This window comes from Mercenaria mercenaria, chromosome 9 (genome assembly GCF_021730395.1).
Source record: "Mercenaria mercenaria strain notata chromosome 9, MADL_Memer_1, whole genome shotgun sequence".
Lineage (NCBI taxonomy): Eukaryota > Metazoa > Mollusca > Bivalvia > Venerida > Veneridae > Mercenaria > Mercenaria mercenaria.
In genome coordinates this window covers 2,369,380-2,389,993 of record NC_069369.1, presented here as the reverse complement: position 1 = coordinate 2,389,993, position 20,614 = coordinate 2,369,380, and the positions used below count along the sequence as shown (strand labels likewise).

General features: G+C 35.8%; 1 protein-coding gene across 4 annotated transcripts in view; it reads right to left on the bottom strand.

Moving 5' to 3' along the window:
* The window catches only part of LOC123546381 (zinc finger protein 37-like), a 47,895-nt gene that overhangs the window by 11,800 nt on the left and 15,481 nt on the right, over positions 1-20,614 (bottom strand). For 3 of the 4 annotated variants that reach the window (XR_008372288.1, XR_008372289.1, XM_053550705.1), the window contains exons 4-6: positions 2,116-2,417; positions 974-1,182; positions 496-669 (exon numbers count right to left, since the gene is read on the bottom strand). The exons of the other annotated variant lie outside the window; for it this stretch is intronic. Coding sequence is in view for 1 of the 3 variants with exons in the window: in XM_053550705.1 (XP_053406680.1) it covers positions 496-669; positions 974-1,182; positions 2,116-2,417 (685 nt within the window). In the remaining 2 variants the exon portion in view is untranslated. The remainder of the gene's footprint in view (positions 1-495; positions 670-973; positions 1,183-2,115; positions 2,418-20,614) is intronic. 4 annotated transcript variants of the gene reach the window in all.

The following is a 20,614-nucleotide window of genomic DNA, read 5'->3' as shown; positions in this document are numbered from 1 at the left end:
TTGTCATCTTACTGTGTCACACATTCATGCGTAGTTATTTTAAAATCCAGGCATGAATGACAAAGATATGGACCGGACACGCCCGTCAATGCACTATCATGAAAAATGACCTTTAACGTCTAAGTGTGACCTTGACCTTTGAGCTACGGACCTGGGTCTTGCGCGCGACACGTCGTCTTACTGTGGTACAAATTCATGCCAAGTTATTTGAAAATCCATCCATCGATGACAAAGATATGGACCGGACACGCCCATCAATGCACTATCCCTTAATGTCTAAGTGTGACCTTGACCTTTGAGCTACGGACCTGGGTCTTGCGCGCGACACGTCGTCTTACTGTGGTACACATTCATGCCAAGTTATTTGAAAATCCATCCATCGATGACAAAGATATGGACCGGACACGAAAAATGCGGACAGACCGACAGACTGACAGACGGTTCAAAAACTATATGCCTCCCTTCGGGGGCATAAAAACATTTTGTGACACTTACTTTATAGATGACCATTGGTGGTAGGATTTTACCCTCTGCACAGATGCACATGTTCACCGTTACATCATCGTTTGTAATATAGCTGTTTGTGAAGACATGCCCACCTTTGGTACCAAATACCTTTCTTTTGCATTTTTCCTTTCCAGACCACCCTACTTCATCAACATTGAATATCTGCAGATATAAATGTGAGCAAAATGTACTTTTTATCATTATGCTGTCACACAAATTCTTGTTGGATTTTTGAAGCAATCCGTCTACTATATTTTTCCATTACAGCTTCTTTTTGTTGTGGGCCTACTTTGTGACGCATGGCTCTATGACTGTGTTTGGGGTGCTCTCTGCTTCCGTGGAAATCTACCCTTACCTTTTATCTTTTGTTAAAAGATGGGGTAGATAAATTTAATGTTCTTTTTGACATCTAAATGACGATTTGAAAACTCACTTTTTGATTCAAATAATGGCGATTATTTTTTACCTGAGACTCCTTGTGTTCCAGATCGTTGTCCTTCAACACTGTAAGTAAAAGCTTAAACCAGTCGTCTATTGTCTTCTGAGAGGGCATCCTTGCTCTTGATTTGTCCAAATTCTTGGGGGTTCTTTCTGATAACTGAGGGTGCCGCTCTAGAAGGCCCCTAAACCATTTATCAGAGGGTCCGTACTCAAGATTGGCTGTGGTCTCACGTCCTAGAAGTATCGTGAATGTACGAGTGATGAATTAAACAGATACATTATTAGGGTATGTGGGAAGCATTTCCGGGTGTGGATTGGGGGACACTGAAAACATTCGAAAATTTGCCATCTTAAATGGAGAAAATTGTGCAACTTCCACCTCTGCGCTCTCATTTTTGTTCCTGTTGGCCTGTTATTTTTCTAACCACAAATTATTTGATACTACTGTGTACAAAACTACGACCAGGGTTGTAGCGAATTATTAATCAATGCTAATGCATTGAAGGCATTACTTTTTTCCATATAATTCAAAATAATGTAACAAGTCATCATTTTGAATTAATCTAATGCATTACTTATTATTATAGAATAATTGAAATGATTCTAATAATTTTGAATTATTTAGAAAACTATCTTGCTGAAAAAGTTCAGATTAAATTTTATCATAAACTTTCATACATGTTAAGTCAGAATGTCAAAATTGATCAACTGTTTCTAAGTATTTGTTCCATCATGATCTGCTCATGTTGAAGAACTTCTTTATTAATTGAAATTGTCCATGTAGAGCTCAATAATCAGAAAGCAAAAATACATCAAAAAAGATAACCTTTGGATTTAGAATTGATTTTAAAAAGATCCTTAAGATAAAAAGACTGCACCTTAAATGCTACACTTATGATAAATGTTTCTCCTGAGTTGATAAATTACTATGTCACGTTGGAGTCTTGGTTCATATGGAAGATATCATGTAAACATAAAATAGTTCGATAAAAATAATTAATAATTAATGCATTTTTGTTCTTTATAATTCATAATTAATGCATGTATTTCTCATAAAGCCATAATGCTAATGCTAATTTAAATGCTATTTTTCATAAAATAATTAAAATTAATGCATTACTTTCAAAAGTAATTTGCTACGTTACCCTGACTACGACCTATATTTACCTGACTTGTTGAGTATTTCTCTGACATACGACCGCACCATTCTCCTGCTCATTGGGAACCCTTGTCCTGCCATATACTGCACAAATGCAACTAGGGCATCTTCTTCTTCGGTCGTCAGCAGTTTGGGTTTCTTTTTCAAGTTTTCTACATTTGACTGCTGTCTTTCAGCTTTCAGACGGTCGCACAATGTGCTTTTCGGCACCCTGAACTCTCTTGCCGCAGATCGAATTGCTTGCTTCCGTTCTCGTACTGCCAACAGAGCTTTCCTCAGGGATTCCGAGTATGAGCTGGCCTGCATATTTCTGAAATAATATAACAATGAATACAATTGTCTTAAATAGAAACAATTTTCTAATATACAACAGTGTACTTTTGTACACAGTTTTTTTTCTCAGTAGCCAGTAATGTTACTAAAGATTTGTGGATGTGTTGTTTTGCTGTAATGTGTACATGCTACCTTTTGTATGTGTGTGTGTGCGTGCTTGTGCTTGCATGTGTGTGTTTCATATATGTTTACAACTGTGTCTGCAACTGGCAAAAGTGTTGCCATTATGATTTTGGTTGGCGATATAATTTGCATCGTCTGTTGTTCTTTTGTACTGGATTGTTGTTACCTTGGTATTTGTGAAGCAGTGTTACAGTTGTTTGGTGTCGCCGGCTGTGGTACTGTACGTCTGGTACAATGGAATAACGGAATATTTGTCATTTTAGCAATATTATGACCTTTTAAACAAAATAACTATATAATCTACATATGTAACACTTTTCCAGTATAATGCCCATGTTATCAAGGGAAGTAGTACATGAAATGTAATGTATGTTACCTCCCTTAGATCAAAAACAAGAGCTCATAGAACACAAAATGCCCCCCTTGATGCATTCAGTAATTGCACAAGGAACAGAAATTATTTGCTCACTGTAAACAAAAGGTTCTACTGTTCTGGTTCAATGTGACCTTGACCTTTGACCTACTGACCTCAAATTCAACAGGGGTCATCTGCTGGTCATAGTCGACCTCTGGCCAACTGACCTCAAAATCTATATGGGTCATCTACTGGTCATGACAAACCTCCCTAATAAGTTTCATGATCCTAGGCCTAAGTGTTCTCAAAGATCGTCCGGAAATGGTTAAACTGTTCCGGGTCACTGTAACCTTGAACTTTGACCTACTGTCCTCAAAATCAATAGGGGTCATCTGCTGGTCATGATTAACCTCTTTATCAACTTTCACGATCCTAGGCCCAAGCAGTCTTGAGTTATCATCTGGAAACCATTTAAGTGTTCAGGTCACATTCACCTTGAACTTTATCTACTGACCTCAAAATCAATAGGGGTCATCTGCTGGTCATGACCAACCTCCCTATCAACTTTCACGATCCTAGGCCCAAGCAGTCTTGAGTTATCATCCGGAAACCATTTAACTGTTCCAGGTCACATTGACCTTGAACTTTATCTACTGACCTCAAAATCAATAGGGGTCATCTGCTGGTCATGACCAACCTCCCTATCAACTTTCATGATCCTAGGCCCAAGCTTTCTTGAGTTGTCATCCGGAAACAGATTGGTCTACATACCGACCGACCGACAGACAGACCGACCAACCATCTGCAAAACAATATACACCTCCCCCTCCTTCTTTGAAGGGGGGCATAATTAAGTGTACTGGTAGTCCCTTTACATTTTCCAAAATCCAATATTTGTTTTGCCTTTTGGGTTATTAAATGACTGGGAAAGATGTTTTGATATCATCCTCTAAGTTAACTTTATGCATTTGCTTTGTTTTACAAAACTATTTTGCAAGAACATTCGTCTGCTTATCTGGCTAATACACGAGCACTCTAGTTTTTGTGATGAAAATTTTGCGCATACGCAGTGAATCATATTCCACTTCCCCCATGATGTAAACATACATGTTCTTTGCGGAAATAAAAGGTAATTTTTGTGTCAAATACTTACATTCAAAGAATGTTGCTATTGAATCTTGTTGAAAAGCAAGTGTCTGATTGATCAGCAACAAAATTACTGATCTAAGCTATAGCGGCAAAATACAGCGTTTACAGTTGAGTCCGGGTTTAATCGTCACCTTGATTTGTTGGTCACTGACCAGTAGGTTGTTTACACTTAAACTGCTTATGTCAGACTGTATAAAGTATATTCTTCTGCGAATCATAACATTATCAGTCATGGGTGTAACTGTTTTAAGTTATGTAACCTATTTCAGTTACTTTTTCAAGCATTTTATAACCTGTATTAGTTATAAAATATAGTTAACTCAGGTAAGTTATTCAAAAAAAGTCTTTTTGCTGTTTTTACAAAGTGACCATTAAAGTGAAATTAGTAGCAAACTGTGTTGAATCAAATTCTCTTTTAGTCCAATCATGACCTGATAAGCATAATGGGATGTTTAACCCGCCCGCTTAGCTCAGTAGGGAGAGCGTCGGTCTACGGATCGTGAGTTCGATCCTCGGGCGGGGCGTATGTTCTCCGTGACTATTTGATAAACGACATTGTGTCTGAAATCATTAGTCCTCCACCTCTGATTCATGTGGGGAAGTTGGCAGTTACTTGCGGAGAACAGGTTTGTACTGGTACAGAATCCAGGAACACTGGTTAGGTTAACTGTCCGCCGTTACATGACTGAAATACTGTTGAAAAACGGCGTTAAACCCAAAACAAAAAAACAAAATAATGGGATGTTAAGAGTTTTATAGCTTTAAAACTTTTGTGTAAAACTTTATCAGCCTTGGTAAAAAGTTTTACTGCAAAGCTGGGAAGATAAAAGTTCAAGGATTCAGGAAATAATTGCATTAGTCTCATTCAAATGAGGAATTGGCACAGGAGGGCTTTTTAATATTTTATGATAACTGAAACAAGTTATGAAAGTATAAGCAAAAACTCAAATGGGCTATAAACTGCGATAACTTGAAACAGTTACACCCCTGACTGATTATCATTATTATTATTATACCAGATTTATATAGCGCCCTTTTCATGATCAGTTTCACGTTCAAAGGTGCTTTACATAGTTCAAATGCAGCCACACAGGGCACATAATTCATCCTCTACTAGTACAGACACAGAGAGATCTGACCACAGGGACGAATGAGACAAAGCCCCCATAACAGAGAGATCAGAAATCAGATACAGGCTTGTCCAGCTAACTTAGCCCAGCTGTACATATTCCAGAGTAACTGTGGAAAAATTGCGGACAAATGCAAAACTTCCATGGAATGTAGGTACATTCCATGGAATATTCCGAAAAAGTCACCTGTTATATAACATGTCCAGAGTGATTGCAAATGTTTTCCTCGGACATCTCTGGAAATTACTCTGGACTTCTATCAAAATGTTCATGGAATATTAACCGACACTGCGGAAATGTAGCACTTTGAAAAAATTCTGGTCATTTAACTCTGGAAAATAACTCTGTCATTTTCTATGGGATTTTAAACACATCAGAAAACAATTAGCATCAGACTGGGAATACCATGTGATCAAGCTCAGCCAATTAGATGAACTGATCTTACAGAGGAATTTTCAAAATGTATAACTGGAAGTCTATGTTAACAAGTTGTGTAAAGATTAGTGAAACTTTATTGTGTGAGGTAATTCAGTTCAAAGTTAATATTGATGATTCTAGAAATTGCTCAAGTAAGTTTGATTACATAAATGACCAGTGAAACAATACATACATTTGTAATTATGCTAATTAACACATGCATGTATATTTGTACATCAGTCATTATATAGCATAAAACAATGAATGCTAAAGTATAACCAAAGGCTTCACAAAGATTTTATAAATAATATGCATATATGAAAACAGATATCTTTAGGTACTTTCTTTGAATGATTTCATCATTATTTAAGTGTACCTAATCTTTGTTCGAAACTATGTATATGCTTAAAAAATAATCTAATCGGTCACTTTTAACTGGCAAAGATTCATTTTCCTTTTTCATATATATCATATAGTGTTTGAAACTGCAAAAGTGATCACATTCAATAAAATCATATTGCTTTTACTGAAGTGTTATTGCTCACTATACATGTACTGCAAAAAAGTCTACAAATCACATTTATTGCTATTGAATAATACTGTCAGCAGAACTTCCTGGACGACTACGGAATAACTCCGGAAAATTGTTCATGGACGTCCGTGGAATCACTCCGGAAAATTGTCCATAGAAAGTTCTCCGGAAATCCCTGGACATTTTTCCGCAGTTTTCAACAGTATTCCATATCAAGCTCCGGAAAGTTTGTCCGAATACTCCAGAGTCCGGACTTCCATGGAAATTCAAAGACATTCCATGGAAACTTCTGGAATTTTGACAGCCGGGAGCCTAGCTCGTTGCGAATAGACAGCCTGGTTCTTTAACGTGCCCAGTGTATAGCACTGATACACGCAAGGATATCATGGCCATTGTTTTTACACATCATAATGTCCGGCCCTCTAAAGCAGCTAAATGTCCAACTAATTTTGAAGTGTTGATGATAGTCATTGGATGCAGAAGCAATTTTCATGTGTTTATGTATTCTCGTTACATAATTTGGCAATCTTCAGACATAGATGTAGCTCAATGCATACTTGAGGTTCCATAAGTCCACTACCTTTAACACTATCCAGTTTCATCTTAATAAGAAACAGGAGGGCCACGAAGACCCTATATCGCTCATCTGAGTTTGCTTGAACAAATTTCTTTGCTAAAGCTTTGAAAACAAAAAACTAGGTGAGCAGATCATGGTAAAGATTATTCAAGATAACAACTAAAATCTGCTAAAAAATTATACAGGTGGTCCAAATCTCTCTGACAGGGTCATATTTGACCCTAGGGCAATAATTTGTAAAAACTTGGTAGAGGACCATTAGATGATGCCACATACCAAATATCAAAGCCCTGTCTGGACCTGTGGTTTTGGACATGAAGATTTTTTAAGTTTGTCCTTTCAGTTGCCATGGCAACCACAGTTCTAATGGATTTTATTTCTTTGGGCAATTCTGAAAGGGGGCCACCCAAGGATAATTCCTGATAAGTTTGTTGTAAATCTGCCCAGTAGTTCTGAAGAAGATTTTTTTTAAATTGTTGACGGACGCATGACACACATCACACGACAGACATCATCCGGTCACAAAAACTCACCTTGAGCCTTTGGCTCAGGTGAGCTATAAACAAAAAGAATGGCTCAAATTCTTGGTGAGATTGGAGAATACATAGAGAACAAGACTTGCTTGTCAGACCGATCTGGGTATGTAATTACCCTCTCACTTAATGGCAAAGAAAAAGTAGAAATTGCCTTCTCAGACAACAAGGTACTTTTTGATTAATCTTCAATGCTGCAGGTTGGAGAGGTCGTGCTATTTTGGAAACTGTTTTATGTGCGAAGGCCACTGTGGTTTAACCATTGACCTACTGGCCCTAAGAAATAGGAGTTACAAGCCATACCCTAGTGGTTTTCGCAGTTTATTTGAAACCATTTTCAATCTAGCCATTTACCTACCGAGAGAAACAACAGGGATCATGTGTGGACCAAAGGATCATCTACTGACCAGAGGCAATAATCATATGAAGTCTGACGGCAAAAGGCCTAAGTATTCTCAATTTATAAGTTGCAAAGCCTTCTAAGTCTTGAGGTATCTTGGACCTTGATCTCTGACCAACTGACCCCTGATACAACAACTGTCATATATTGACAACAGACATCAAGCTATAAAGTTCAAGCCTTGTATGCCACGTCAAACCATTTTCAGTCTCATCGAAGCCACTGTGACATTGTTCTTTGAGTTACTTAATTCCAAACAATAGACAGACATCATGAAGTTTGACTGAAATGAGCCTAAGTGTTCTCAAGTGAAATATCAAAAAACAAAATGATCACCTGAAAGTTATATTGACCCATCAACATGTGCTAAACAATATCTTCCTGTTTTTTTTTCCATTTGTTGTCTGGTACTTGGTTTTCTTTTTGCCATGTTACCTTCTTCTTGCAGCTTTTCTCTGTACTTTCGTATTCTCATCTTGGCTTTTTCATTGTACACAATTCTTTGTGTGTCATTCAATGACCTCCGATATTCTTTGGACTTAATGCAATCTTTCTTTTTATAGTCTTCATAGGCACTTTTGTCCATTTTCAATTGCTTCCTCCAGCACTCATAGGTAGATTTTTTTGTTTTATGGAACCTGAGGAAGGAGAGCCACTATGTACAGTGATGCTTTTTCTTTTTCCCGCAGTGTATACCTGCAAATTATATGCAAACCTTATTTCCTGAAATTGTAATTATTACATACCCAAGTTAATGCTATTTCACTTACAAGGGAGACGAGGCGTCAATATTCATCCTGGTTAGTACCGAGTACTGAATGCTTGAAAAGTACTGAAGTATTTTTAAAAAGTACTCAGAGTCTTATAAGAAAAAGCTAAACAGTGTAACAATCTGCAAGAAAAACATCTAGTCCACTCTCGCTCATAGGCGCGCCAGACTTTAATCCATGACAAACTCTGTTAACTACCAGGACATAGAGAAAAATCACTAGTCTAGTTCCATCTAATGAGTGACATATACATGCTGAAGCAATTTACTTCCTGAAATTGATAAAACTAAACCTAATTCAACATTGTAGAGGCGTAACAAATGCCGGTAACTTACCCCATGGATGTATGTTGTGTCCCCCATTTCTACAAAATGTACACAATATCGATGCGCGCCAGGTTTAACACAGAAAATGTTACGCTGCACTGCACCATCGGCCGGTATATGGATATAATCTCAATAATTCAAGGCATAACATTATAGACACGATTTTGGATCAAAATTTTAAATTTGATAAATTTGCCTTCTCCCAATATTTATTGGAACTATTTTTTCAATCAGATAATGTCAGAACATAATACTAACTAGAACTGTCACAGGAGTGACTCATACCCCCACCATACGGTCTTGTCACAGAAGAATGGCAACCATAAGAAATCTAAAAAAATACTTTGGAGTACTTCATCCTTGGCTTCCACATGTAAGTAATGCTAGTATAATACATACTAGTAAATATATTAAATCTCTAATATTTGAGAAACAATAAAAGTAAATACAAAAAAGTGTCTTACCGACCCATGTTACCACAGAAAAATGTATTTACTTTTTACATAGGACTTATAACAAGAGGGCCATGATGGCCCTATATAGCTCACCTGTTATCATTGCACTTGAGGACAAGAAGGTCCTCAGAAAAAATATCTAAGTCCGAAGGACAGGAACAACAAAGGAAAGAAATTTAACCAAAAAGAAAAACAAAATTCTTACAAGGTACAGAAATGTCAAAATACACCTAAAAATTGGAGGTACCATCCATGTTGTACCACAGAAAAGTGGTCTCGGTTTTTCCCTACGGCCAATAATAAAAAAGTTACTAAAAATAAGCTATTTATAGTAACGTAAAAAGGAAGTAATTCAAAAGAAAATTATTGTAAGTTAACAAAAGAAGGATCTGCTGAAAAAATCTGTTAACATAAATGAAATTTCAGATCAGTATCTTCATTAGTTACGGAGATATACACATTTTAATTTCAAAAATAAAGGGAGGTAATTTGACATAAAATCAGTCCATAGTTATCTACCCTGATTGGCTCGGTCCAACTAATGAGAATAATGAAATTTCAAATAAGTCCTGTAAGTACTTACTGATATAAATCCATTTTGACTACAATCAGGGGAGGTAATCAGATATAAAATAACTCTGGAAACTACGAATGGATCTGATTTGTCATGGAATCCAAGATTTATTGTTGTTGAAGATATTTCGGAAGTTTGTATCAAATAAAACCATGAAGTCTCTATATGGCTGCAAAAGCCAAAATAGCCAATTTTGGACATTTAAGGGGCCATAACTCTGGAACCCATGATGGAATCTGTCCAGTTTAAGAAAGGAATCAAGATCTTGTGGTGATACAAGTTGTGTGCAAGTTTGGTTAAAATCAAATCATAAATGAAGTTGCTGTTGTGCAGACAAGGTCAAAATAGCTAATTTTGGCCCTTTCAGGGGCCATAACTCTGGAACCTATTTGGGGATCTGGCCGGTTCAACAAAGGAACTGAGATCTTATGGCAACACAAGTTTTGTGCAAGTTTGATTAAATTCAAATCATAAATGAAGCTGCTGTTGTGCAGACAAGGGCAAAATAGCTAATTCTGGTCCTTTCAGGGGCCATAACTCTGGAACCCATAATGGAATCTGGCCAGTTCAAGAAAGGAACCAAGATCTTATGGTGATACAAGTTGTGTGCCAGTTTGGTAAAAATCAAATCATAAATAAAGCTGCTATTGTGCAGACAAGGTCAAAATAGCTGATTTTGGCCCTTTCAGGGGCCATAACTCTGGATCTGGCCAGTTCAAGAAAGGAACCGAGATCTTATGGTGATACAAGTTGTGTGTAAGTTTGGTTAAAATAAAATCATAAATGAAACCACTATTGTGCAGACAAGAAATTGTTGACGCACGGACACACACACGACGGACGAAGGGTGATCACAAAAGCTCACCTTGTCACTATGTGACAGGTGAGCTAATAAAAAAGTTAGAAAAATACCTAAAATATTGAAAATCTAAAAATAGGATTTCTAGATCTGACCTTGACCTAAAGGTCATCAAGATTAACATTCTGACCAAGTTTCATTATGGCATGGTCATAAATGTGGCCTTTATAGAGTGTTAACAAGCTTACATTTGATTTGAACTGGTGACCTAGTTTTTGACCCCACCTGACCCAGAATTAAACTGGAACTAAAGATCATCAAGGTTAACATTCTGACCAAGTTTCATTAAGATAAGATCATGAATGTGGCTTCTGGAGTGTTAACTAGCTTTTACTTTGATTTGACCATGTGACCTAGTTTTTGATCCCACCTGACCCAGATTTCAACCTGACACAAAGATCATCAAGATTATCATTCTAACCAAGTTTCATTATGGTATAGTCATAAATGTGGTCTCTGGAGTGTTATCTAGCTTTTCCTTTGATCTGATGCAGATTTGACCTCGGCCTAAAGATAATCAAGGTAAACATTCTGACAAAGTCTCATTAAGATATAGTTATAAATGTAGCCTCTAGTGTTAACAGGCCTTACCTTTGATTTGACCTGGTAACCTAGCTTCTGACTCCACTTGATCTAGATTTGAACCTGACCTAAATATCATCAAGATTAACATTCTGACCAAGTTTCATGAAGATACAGTCATAAATGTGGCCTCTAGAGTGTTAACAAGCTTTTCCTTTGAATTGGCCTGGTGACCTAGTTTTTGACCCCACATGACTCAGATTTGAACTTGACCTAATATAAAGATCATCAAGATTACCATTCATGATTCTGACAAAGTTTCATGAAGATACAGTCATAAATATGGCCTCTAGAGTTGTTTACAAGCTTTTCTTTTGATTTGAGCTGGTGACCTAGTTTTTGATCCTAGATGACCTAATATCGAATTCGTCCAAGACTTTATTGGGAGTAACATTCTGACCAAGTTTCATTAAAATTGGGCCAAAATTGTGACCTCAAGAGTGTTAACAGTCAAACTGTTGATGACGAACAGAAGACGGATGAACGACGGACACTGGGTGATCACAAAAGCTCCCTTTTGAGCACTTCGTGCTCAGGTGAGCTAAATAGTGATTATGCATATATGGTTTCCAGGAACTCACCATTTTAGATGCTAACAAAACTTTGGGAACTAGAGCTATCACTAAAGGTGATGAATGTACCCCCCGCATGCACGGACACAGTACATTGCAATTTGACGCACACAAGATTGCATAATTATGTAGACTGTATGTATATAGACTGTATGTATACAGTATAGTAACAAAAAAGTCCCATAACTATGCAGAGTATTTATCTAAAAGAATGTAACATGCACCATACACAACTAGGGTTGGTACTGATCACTTGTGTGAAGTTTCATTAAATTGTGTGTAAGGGTTTGGTAGATTAGGCATGCACAAGATTGCATATGCAGACTGTATGTACATAGTATGTTAACAAGAAACAAAGTCTCATAACTCTGCAATTTTTGTCGCTGAAAGAACCTCACGTGCCCCATGCACAACTACTGTTGTTACTGATCACTTGTGTGAAGTTTCATTAAATTGTGTCAAGGGGATGAGGAGAGATGGTGCGCACAAGATTGTGTCTATGTATATAGTATAGTAACAAAAAAAACAAAGTCCCATAACTCTGCAAATTTTTTTTCTAAAAGAACCTAACATGCCCCATGCACAACTACTGTTGGTACTGATCACTTGTGTGAAGTTTCATTAAATTGTGTCAAGGGGATGAGGAGAGATGGTGCGCACAAGATTGTGTCTATGTATATAGTATAGTAACAAAAAAACAAAGTCCCATAACTCTGCAAATTTTTTTTCTAAAAGAACCTAACATGCCCCATGCACAACTACTGTTGGTACTGATCACTTGTGTGAAGTTTCATTAAATTCTGTCAAGGGGATAAGGAGAGATGGTGCGCACAAGATTGCGTCTACAGACAGACGGACAGACGGCCAGACAGACAGACAACCTGAAACCAGTATACCCCCACTTACAACTTTGTTGTCGGGGGGTACAATAATGCAAATACACAAAATCGTTTTATTTGAGATGTAACTAAAGATGCAGGACAGTGAATTGCACTTCATAACTATACTCCTTTTCCTCTAAAGGGGGAAAATATTTTACACCTCAACGTAGTACTTAACTATATTCGTGCATGATGGGCTGTTTTAAAAAAAATGGCAGGAAACATGTAAAAATGATCAAAATTTAAAACAGGTCTAAGTAGCATTCTTATTACCTCATTTTAATAAGCCGTCATTGCAGTCTATAACAAGAGCTGTCAGAGGACAGCAACGCTCGACTATTCAACAGCCTTGTCAATTGAATGAATACAAAAGTTGAAAAAGGGGCATAATTTTGTAAAATGCAAAGTAGAGGTATTGAACCTCTGTACTGCATGTCATACCATGACAGTGAACAAGTGTGTGAAGTTTCAATCCTTTCCAATTTGTGGATACTGAGATACCAGCTTACATACAAAAACTTAACAAAAAACTGCTAAGTCAAAGGGGCATAATTTTGTAAAAATGCCAAGTAGAGTAAGGGGACCTTCACAGTGCATGTTAGATCATGACAGTGAACAAGTGTGTGAAGTTTCAATCCATTCCAATTAGTGGATACTGAGATATCAGATTACATACAAAAATTTAACCAAAAACTGCTAAGTCGAAAAAGGGGCATAATTTTGAAAAAAGAGAGAGTAGAGATATGGGACTTGCTTAGTGCATGTCAGATCATGATAGTGAACAAGTATGTGAAGTTTCAATCCATTCCCATTAGTAAGTACTGAGATACCAGCTTACATACAAAACCTTAACCAAAAATTTCTAAGTCAAAAAAAGGGCATAATTTTGTAGAAAAGCAAAATAGAGTTATGGAACCTGTGCAATGAAGTCAGTTTGTCACAGTGAATAAGTGTGTGAAGTTTCAATCCATTCCCACAAGTGGTTACTGAGATACCAGCTTACATACAAAACCTTAACCAAAATCGGGACGCGGACGCGGAAGCAGACACGGAAGCGGACGCATGGGCGAGTGCAATAGCTCACTATTCTATGAATAGTCGAGCTAAAAATGGTTGCGTGCAAACAATACAACACATATTAAGTTTTTTATTGATCTTTAATTCAACTGACCCAACAAAAAGAGAGAAAACAACATACCATCTTCAAAGTCACTGCAGAAACAAAAAATATAATTCTTTGTGTCTTTTTATGCTCTCTTTTCTTAGTTTAGGTGTTAAAGAAAATGAAAAAAATGTCCGAGCTAGCTATATGCCTCCAAAAAATTTAATTAATTGATTTTTTCGTTATTTAGTTCAATTTTATGGCTATTATAATGAAGAAAGTTTGTTTTTTAAATTTACTGTGTACCCTTAATACAAAAAGACAACTTTGCCTTATATTTTAAAGAATATCAAATAAACACCACAGGGTATTACATAAACATGACTTAGTATTTCACCTTACAGAACTGATTAACAGTTTGACCAATAAATGTTTCACTCCTGACATAATACACATTATTACCATAACTTAGATTTCAACTTAATCTTGTGATCTAAACAGAATGCAAGTGTAACTAGAACTGTCACAGAAGTGACTCATACCCCCACCATACGGTCTTGTCACAGAAGAATGGCAACCATAAGAAATCTTAAAAATACTTAGTCTTTGGAGTACTTCATCCTGGGCTTCCACATATAAGTAATACTAGTATAATACTAGTATAGTAATACTAGTAAATATATTAAATCTCTAATATTAGAGATACACTAAAAGTGAATACAAAAAAGTGTCTTACCGACCCATGTTACCACAGAAAAATGTATTTACTTTTTACATAGGACTTATAATAAAAAAGTTATAAAATACCTAAAATATTGAAAATCTAAAAATAGGATTTCTAAAAATAGACTAATTCCTGGAATTTAAGGGGAAGAAACTCAGTACAAAAGTTAAAAAAAGGTTACTTCCCTTTGGCTCTAAGCCAATCAGAATGATATATAGTGAAAATACATCAAAATTAACCTTTAATTCTAGGTAAAAGGGGACACAATTCAAGAAAAGATAGTGTCAGAGTTATGCACCTTGTGTCACATGATGTGGGTGATGAGGTGGAACATCTATTTTAAGTCTGAATCAAATCCATTCAGTAGTAACTAAGATATAGTGAAAATACATCAAAATTTACCTTAAATTCTAAGTAAAAAGGGGCATAATTCATGAAAAATTGGTGTCAGAGTTATGCACCTTGTGTCACATGATGTGGGTGATGAGGTGGAACTTCTATTTTAAGTTTGCATCAAATTCATTTTGTAATAACTGAGATAGAGTGAAAATACATCAAAATCAACCTAAATTTAAAGTAAAAGGGGACATAATTCATAAAAAATTATGTCAGAGTTAAGCACCTTATGTCGCATGATCTGGGTGATGAGGTGGAACCACTATTTTAAGTTTGAATCAAATCCATTTAGTAATAACTGAGATACAGTGAAAATACAACAAAATTAACCTTAAATTCTAAGTAAAAGGGGACATAATTCATGAAAACTTGGTGTCAGAGTTATGCACCTTGTGTCACATGATGTGGGCACATGATGTGGGTGATGAAGTGGAACATCTATTGTAAGTTTGAATCAAATCCATTCAGTAGTAACTGAGATATAGTGAAAATACCTCAAAATCAACCTTAAATTCTAAGTAAAAAGGGGCATAATTCATAAAAAATTGGTGTCAGAGTTATGCACCTTGTGTCACATGATGTGGGTGATGAGGTGGAACATCTATTCTAAGTTTGAATCAAATCCATTTAGTAATAACTGAGATATAGTGAAAATACAACAAAATTAACCTTAAATTCTAAGTAAAAGGGGACATAATTCATGAAAACTTGGTGTCAAGAGTTATGCACCTTGTGTCAAATGATGTGGATGATTAGGTGGAACATGTATTTTAAGTTTGAATCAAATCCATTTGGTAATAAATGAGATAATAGATTTCGGGACGCAAAGGGACGGGACGCGACGCGACAAAACTGACTCCTATATACCCCCCTCAAACATGTTTGGTGGGGGTATAATAACACCTTAATTTATTATTGCAATGCAGACATGAAGCGACTTTTTAACAGTTTTGATTCTGAAACTTTGATATTTTTACATATTTAGAACAACAACGATGAATTTGATTCAAGAAACAACAACAGATTTTCAACTTTGAGTTAACTTACGAACAGTTTTATAAGAACAGCTCCTCACAGTGCTGATTTGTTACATATCAAAGTAACAATGTGCTATTAATAGAATATAACCATGATAACTTCTGAAAACATAAAAAGGTCAAAATGTTTCACTCCTGACATGTTTGTCAACTTAAACACTAAGAATGAGTAGTTCATCCTGCACATTCAAGCTCTGGTATGTTGAACTCCATTTTGATTCCACTGCAAGGCAACAGTTTAGACTGAGTTAGAGTTTGTTAAGTATCATTTAGTGACTGCCAGGACACACCATTGTTTGACCATGTTTGAACTCCCGGAAAGCCTCAGTGTCTTCTGGAGGAACCTCAACTGTATTTCCTGTTCATCAACCTTTTCAATCTGCAAAATTATGTGAACTGCAAGGTTATATTTAGAAATAAGAGCTAAATATTACATAAGTCATATTTTATTACCTTATATAAACTTGATTATTTTATATTATTTGAAGTGTTGAATATCGTAATTAAACCCCCTGAACATCGAAGTTGTAAGGCGGGTTAACTGGTTTCAGGTTGTCTGACTGTCAGTCTGTTCATCTGCCTGTCTGTCCATCTGCCTGTAGAGTCTAGACACAATCTTGTGCTCACCCATTGTTACCCCAAAAAAACTTAAGTTGTAAGGGGGTATACTAGTTTCATTTTGTCTGTCTATAGACACAATCTTGTGCACATCAACTCTCCTCATCCCCTTGACACAATTTGATGAATCTAACTTCACAAAAGTGAAATTTAACAACTGTTGTTGTACATGGTGCAGGTTATGTTCTTTCAGAAAAAAAAATGCAGAGTTACGGGACTTTGTTTTTCGTTACTATACTATATACATAGTCTGCATATGCATTCTTGTGCGTGCCTAATCTCCTGAATCCATGCACACAATTTGATGAAACTTAAGACAAGTGATCAGTAGTAACCATAGTTGTGCATGGTGCTTGTTAGGTTCTTTCAGAAAAAAATACTGCACAGTTATGGGACTTTGTATTTTGTTAATAAACTATATACATACAATCTGCAGATGCAATCTTGTGCACTCCTAATATCCCAAACCATTGCATACAAATTTAACGGAACTTCACACAAGTGATCAGTAAAACTCTAGTACAGTGAACGGTGCATGTTAGGTTCTGTTTGATAAATATTCTGCAGAGTTATGGCACTTTGTTTTTTTGTTACTAAACATACACTCCACATAATTATGCAATCTTGTGTGCATCAAACTGCAATGTACTGTGTCAGTGTGTGCAGGGGAGTAGGGTACATTCATCAACTTCAGTGATAGCCTTAGTGTTTTTAGTATTACCTTCAACAATGATACTGCTTGTTTTCTACTTTTCTTTTATCCATTCTCTCTGTTTAGATTTCATTCTTTCATCTACAACTTTGTTTGATTTTCTTTCTTTTCTGACCAGCTCTTTTGACTTGTTTCTGTTTTTTTTCAGTTTCGTCTTTTCAAGTAGTTCTCCATCCTTTTTCAGCTTTTGTAAGAGTTTTCAAACTCTTTCTGTTGATGTTATTCTATTGGTTTCAGTCTTTCTATATTCTTCATGATTTTTCTGATGGCTGGAAGGCTAACAATAAATTTTCTCATCTTGGCTGCTTCATATTTACTCTATAAAATGAATGTATGCAATTTTACCATTTTAATGTCAGGAGTGAAACATTTTTACTCATGCAAGAAATCATGCTAAAAAGAAAAGATATATGCTGTAATTTGTTATTTTCAGCAATAGGTAAATACATTTGATAAAACATGAACAGGAAAAACTTAAAAGTAATACATAAAAATGTTTTTCTTTGTGGACATAGATATTTATAAGATATATTTTCTACTGCTAAAGTATTAATGTATCAATTTCAGTTTATAGAGCAGTTAAACACTTACCTTAAATGAACTAGATTGTAGTGATATCCTCCATTCATCACCCAGAATTTTAAAAAATGCCTAGCTGAACAGTGTTGCTTTTTAATATGCTAGTTTTAAGAATAGCACCAAAATTGAAAATAATGTTTCACTCCTGACATGTACGTATGAGCCACGTACTCCATACAAAAACACAAACTTCACTCATGACTGTCTTTTATGATTGCTACACTACACACACTACTTGGAAAAATACATTTGGGTACATGTATGTTTTATTTTCAAACACGGTGGCTCATTAAGTGCAAATGTTTCACTCCTGACCAAATTTGGGTCCACTGCGATGTACCTTGTTGAAAATAGTTTTGAGAGATATTATGATTAAATTATTACTTTTTTAAGTTATTTATACATGTTACTCTATAAAAGTAAGTGTAGGTTATGAAATACCATTAGTACCAAAAATTTGTAGTCATTTACATAGATTTATACTGATTGTTTTATGGAAATTAACATAACCACCCTCATTCCTTTTCAGCCTTGTATTTTGTCTAAAACATTCTAATATTATCCATAGTTTTATGTTATCTTTTAGTCAAGACATTCAACTTGAATAAAAATACATGTTTTACTCTCTCATATACATTTTGACATTGAAATAATATTTTGAATTTTAAGCTTTTCTTAAAGTGTCACACTTTTTTGTTGCACTCCTGACATTTTTGGCATGTTTTTCAGACATAACTTTTTTTTCTGTGAAGCAATCTTGACCAAACTTTACATACAGCTCTATGACACCAGTTGGCATTTTTAGACAAACAAATCAGCATCTAATAATGCATAATGTGATAGTAGTTTAAGAAAAACTAAAACTAGCCTTTTTTTTTAAAACAGCCCGCATGCACTTTCTGGAGAAAAAAACATAAATAAAGTTTCTGTAAAACTCAAAATTACTAGATATTCATGTGCATATGTATATGAAACAAGAAAACTTTTGTACAGCAAGTGTGTGTCTAGCCAAGACGGCCATCATGCACCTAGACCACTTCAGGTAACGATTTAGGAAGATACATCTATGACACATTCAATAATTCTGCAAAACTACTTTAAAACTGGCTTAAAAACAGTGTTCGAAATTCGTGGTAATCTGATAGCCTGTGGCTACCAAATTTCAGCTCGGGCTACTGATTTTTCACAGATACAAGCTTGACCATGCTATCAAATTTTCTTAATGTGATTAAAAAACCATGCTAATTAAATTAGTATAGCATTGTGATTTTATACGATCTCCATTAATAAATGCTTATTGTTCAAGAATGCATCATGCATTGTCCAGTTTGAGGAAAGCTGCTCCCACACATACGGACAATCAAACGCAAAGTATCAAAGACATAACCGCAGCGCTAACTGGCTGAATACAATCACCTCTAGTGTAACGGATAATTTCATTAGCTTTCACACTTCTCGCAAAAATCTCACAAGTACCTGAAGCAGGCGGAGCTTAAATTATGCTGTTGGTGTGTGTGTGTACATGTGTGTATTCGGCACTTATTTTGACATCTTGTAATTTGTCAACAGTCCGAGTAGAAGTTATTGGTGAGTGCGGATTCTAAAAAATCACGCGTTTGAGGTTAGATTTTGTTTGGCAAGAAGTGACATGTCCGATGATTTTGGACTTTGGCGATGCTGATCTGGATGGAGTATTCAGAGTTAAAATTGTTCGAAAACATGGCAAACATAATTATATGTCTTTTTTATTCCTTCAAACATGCATAGATGTCTGTAAAACAAAATGTTATATGGTGCAAAATTAAGTATTTTATGGTGTTAAAAGTTCGGGCTAGTGAAATTGATGTTGGGCTTGGAAAATTTCCTATCCGGTAGCCGGAACGGGCAAGTGGATTCAAATCTGAATTTCGTACACTGTAAAAATTGCATAATATTGTTCAAAAGAGAAGAATTCAAGTCTTCCAAAGTGCCATAAGAGAAAAGACTTTAAGTAAATATCCCTACTACTTTCAGGAGCCATTCTTTTGACAAATAATGATGGCTTAAATAATTTCAGTAGTGGATCAATATACCCAAGATGTAGTAGAGTGCTTTATAATGATGCTACAGATGAAGACTGATGAAGATATATAAAGCAGTTCATCAGAAGAAGTCATTTTTAAGGTTTTATATTTTCAGCTCTTGCAACCCGAGGCAAATTTATGCAAATTGATGGAGGTCCAAGCCAGAAGGATACTGACAAAGTTCAATGTAATTCTTACCAGTAGTTTCAAAGGAGACTATGTTTAAGCAAAAATACTGACACAGGACAAAAACAGGACCATCCACCTATACTAATAGCTCACCCTGATCAAAGTCCAGGTGATATAAAAGCAGTTCTTACTTCAAAAATATGAAAACAAGTCTTGGGTCACAGACATGTTTATAAAATTTTGCAAGTGTTTGCCTATTGATTTCTTCAATAACTACAGTTTCAACAGAGAACAACAAAGAAATGAAAATGAAAAGCTTATTTCAGCAGAGGCTTTTGTCTATCCTATCATGTAAGGTCTAAATGACAATGTTTACAGAATAACAAGTATGCTCACGGGCAGAATGTCAACCCCGCCAGCTGTCAAGTGTGACCTTGACCTTATATCTAGGGCCCTGATTCTTGTACATGACACTCTGTCTCATAATGGTGAAAATTCATGCCAAGTTACATCAAAATCCCACTATGCAAGAAGAAATGCTCCAGACAAACTTCAATTTGACCTTTGACCTCCAACTGT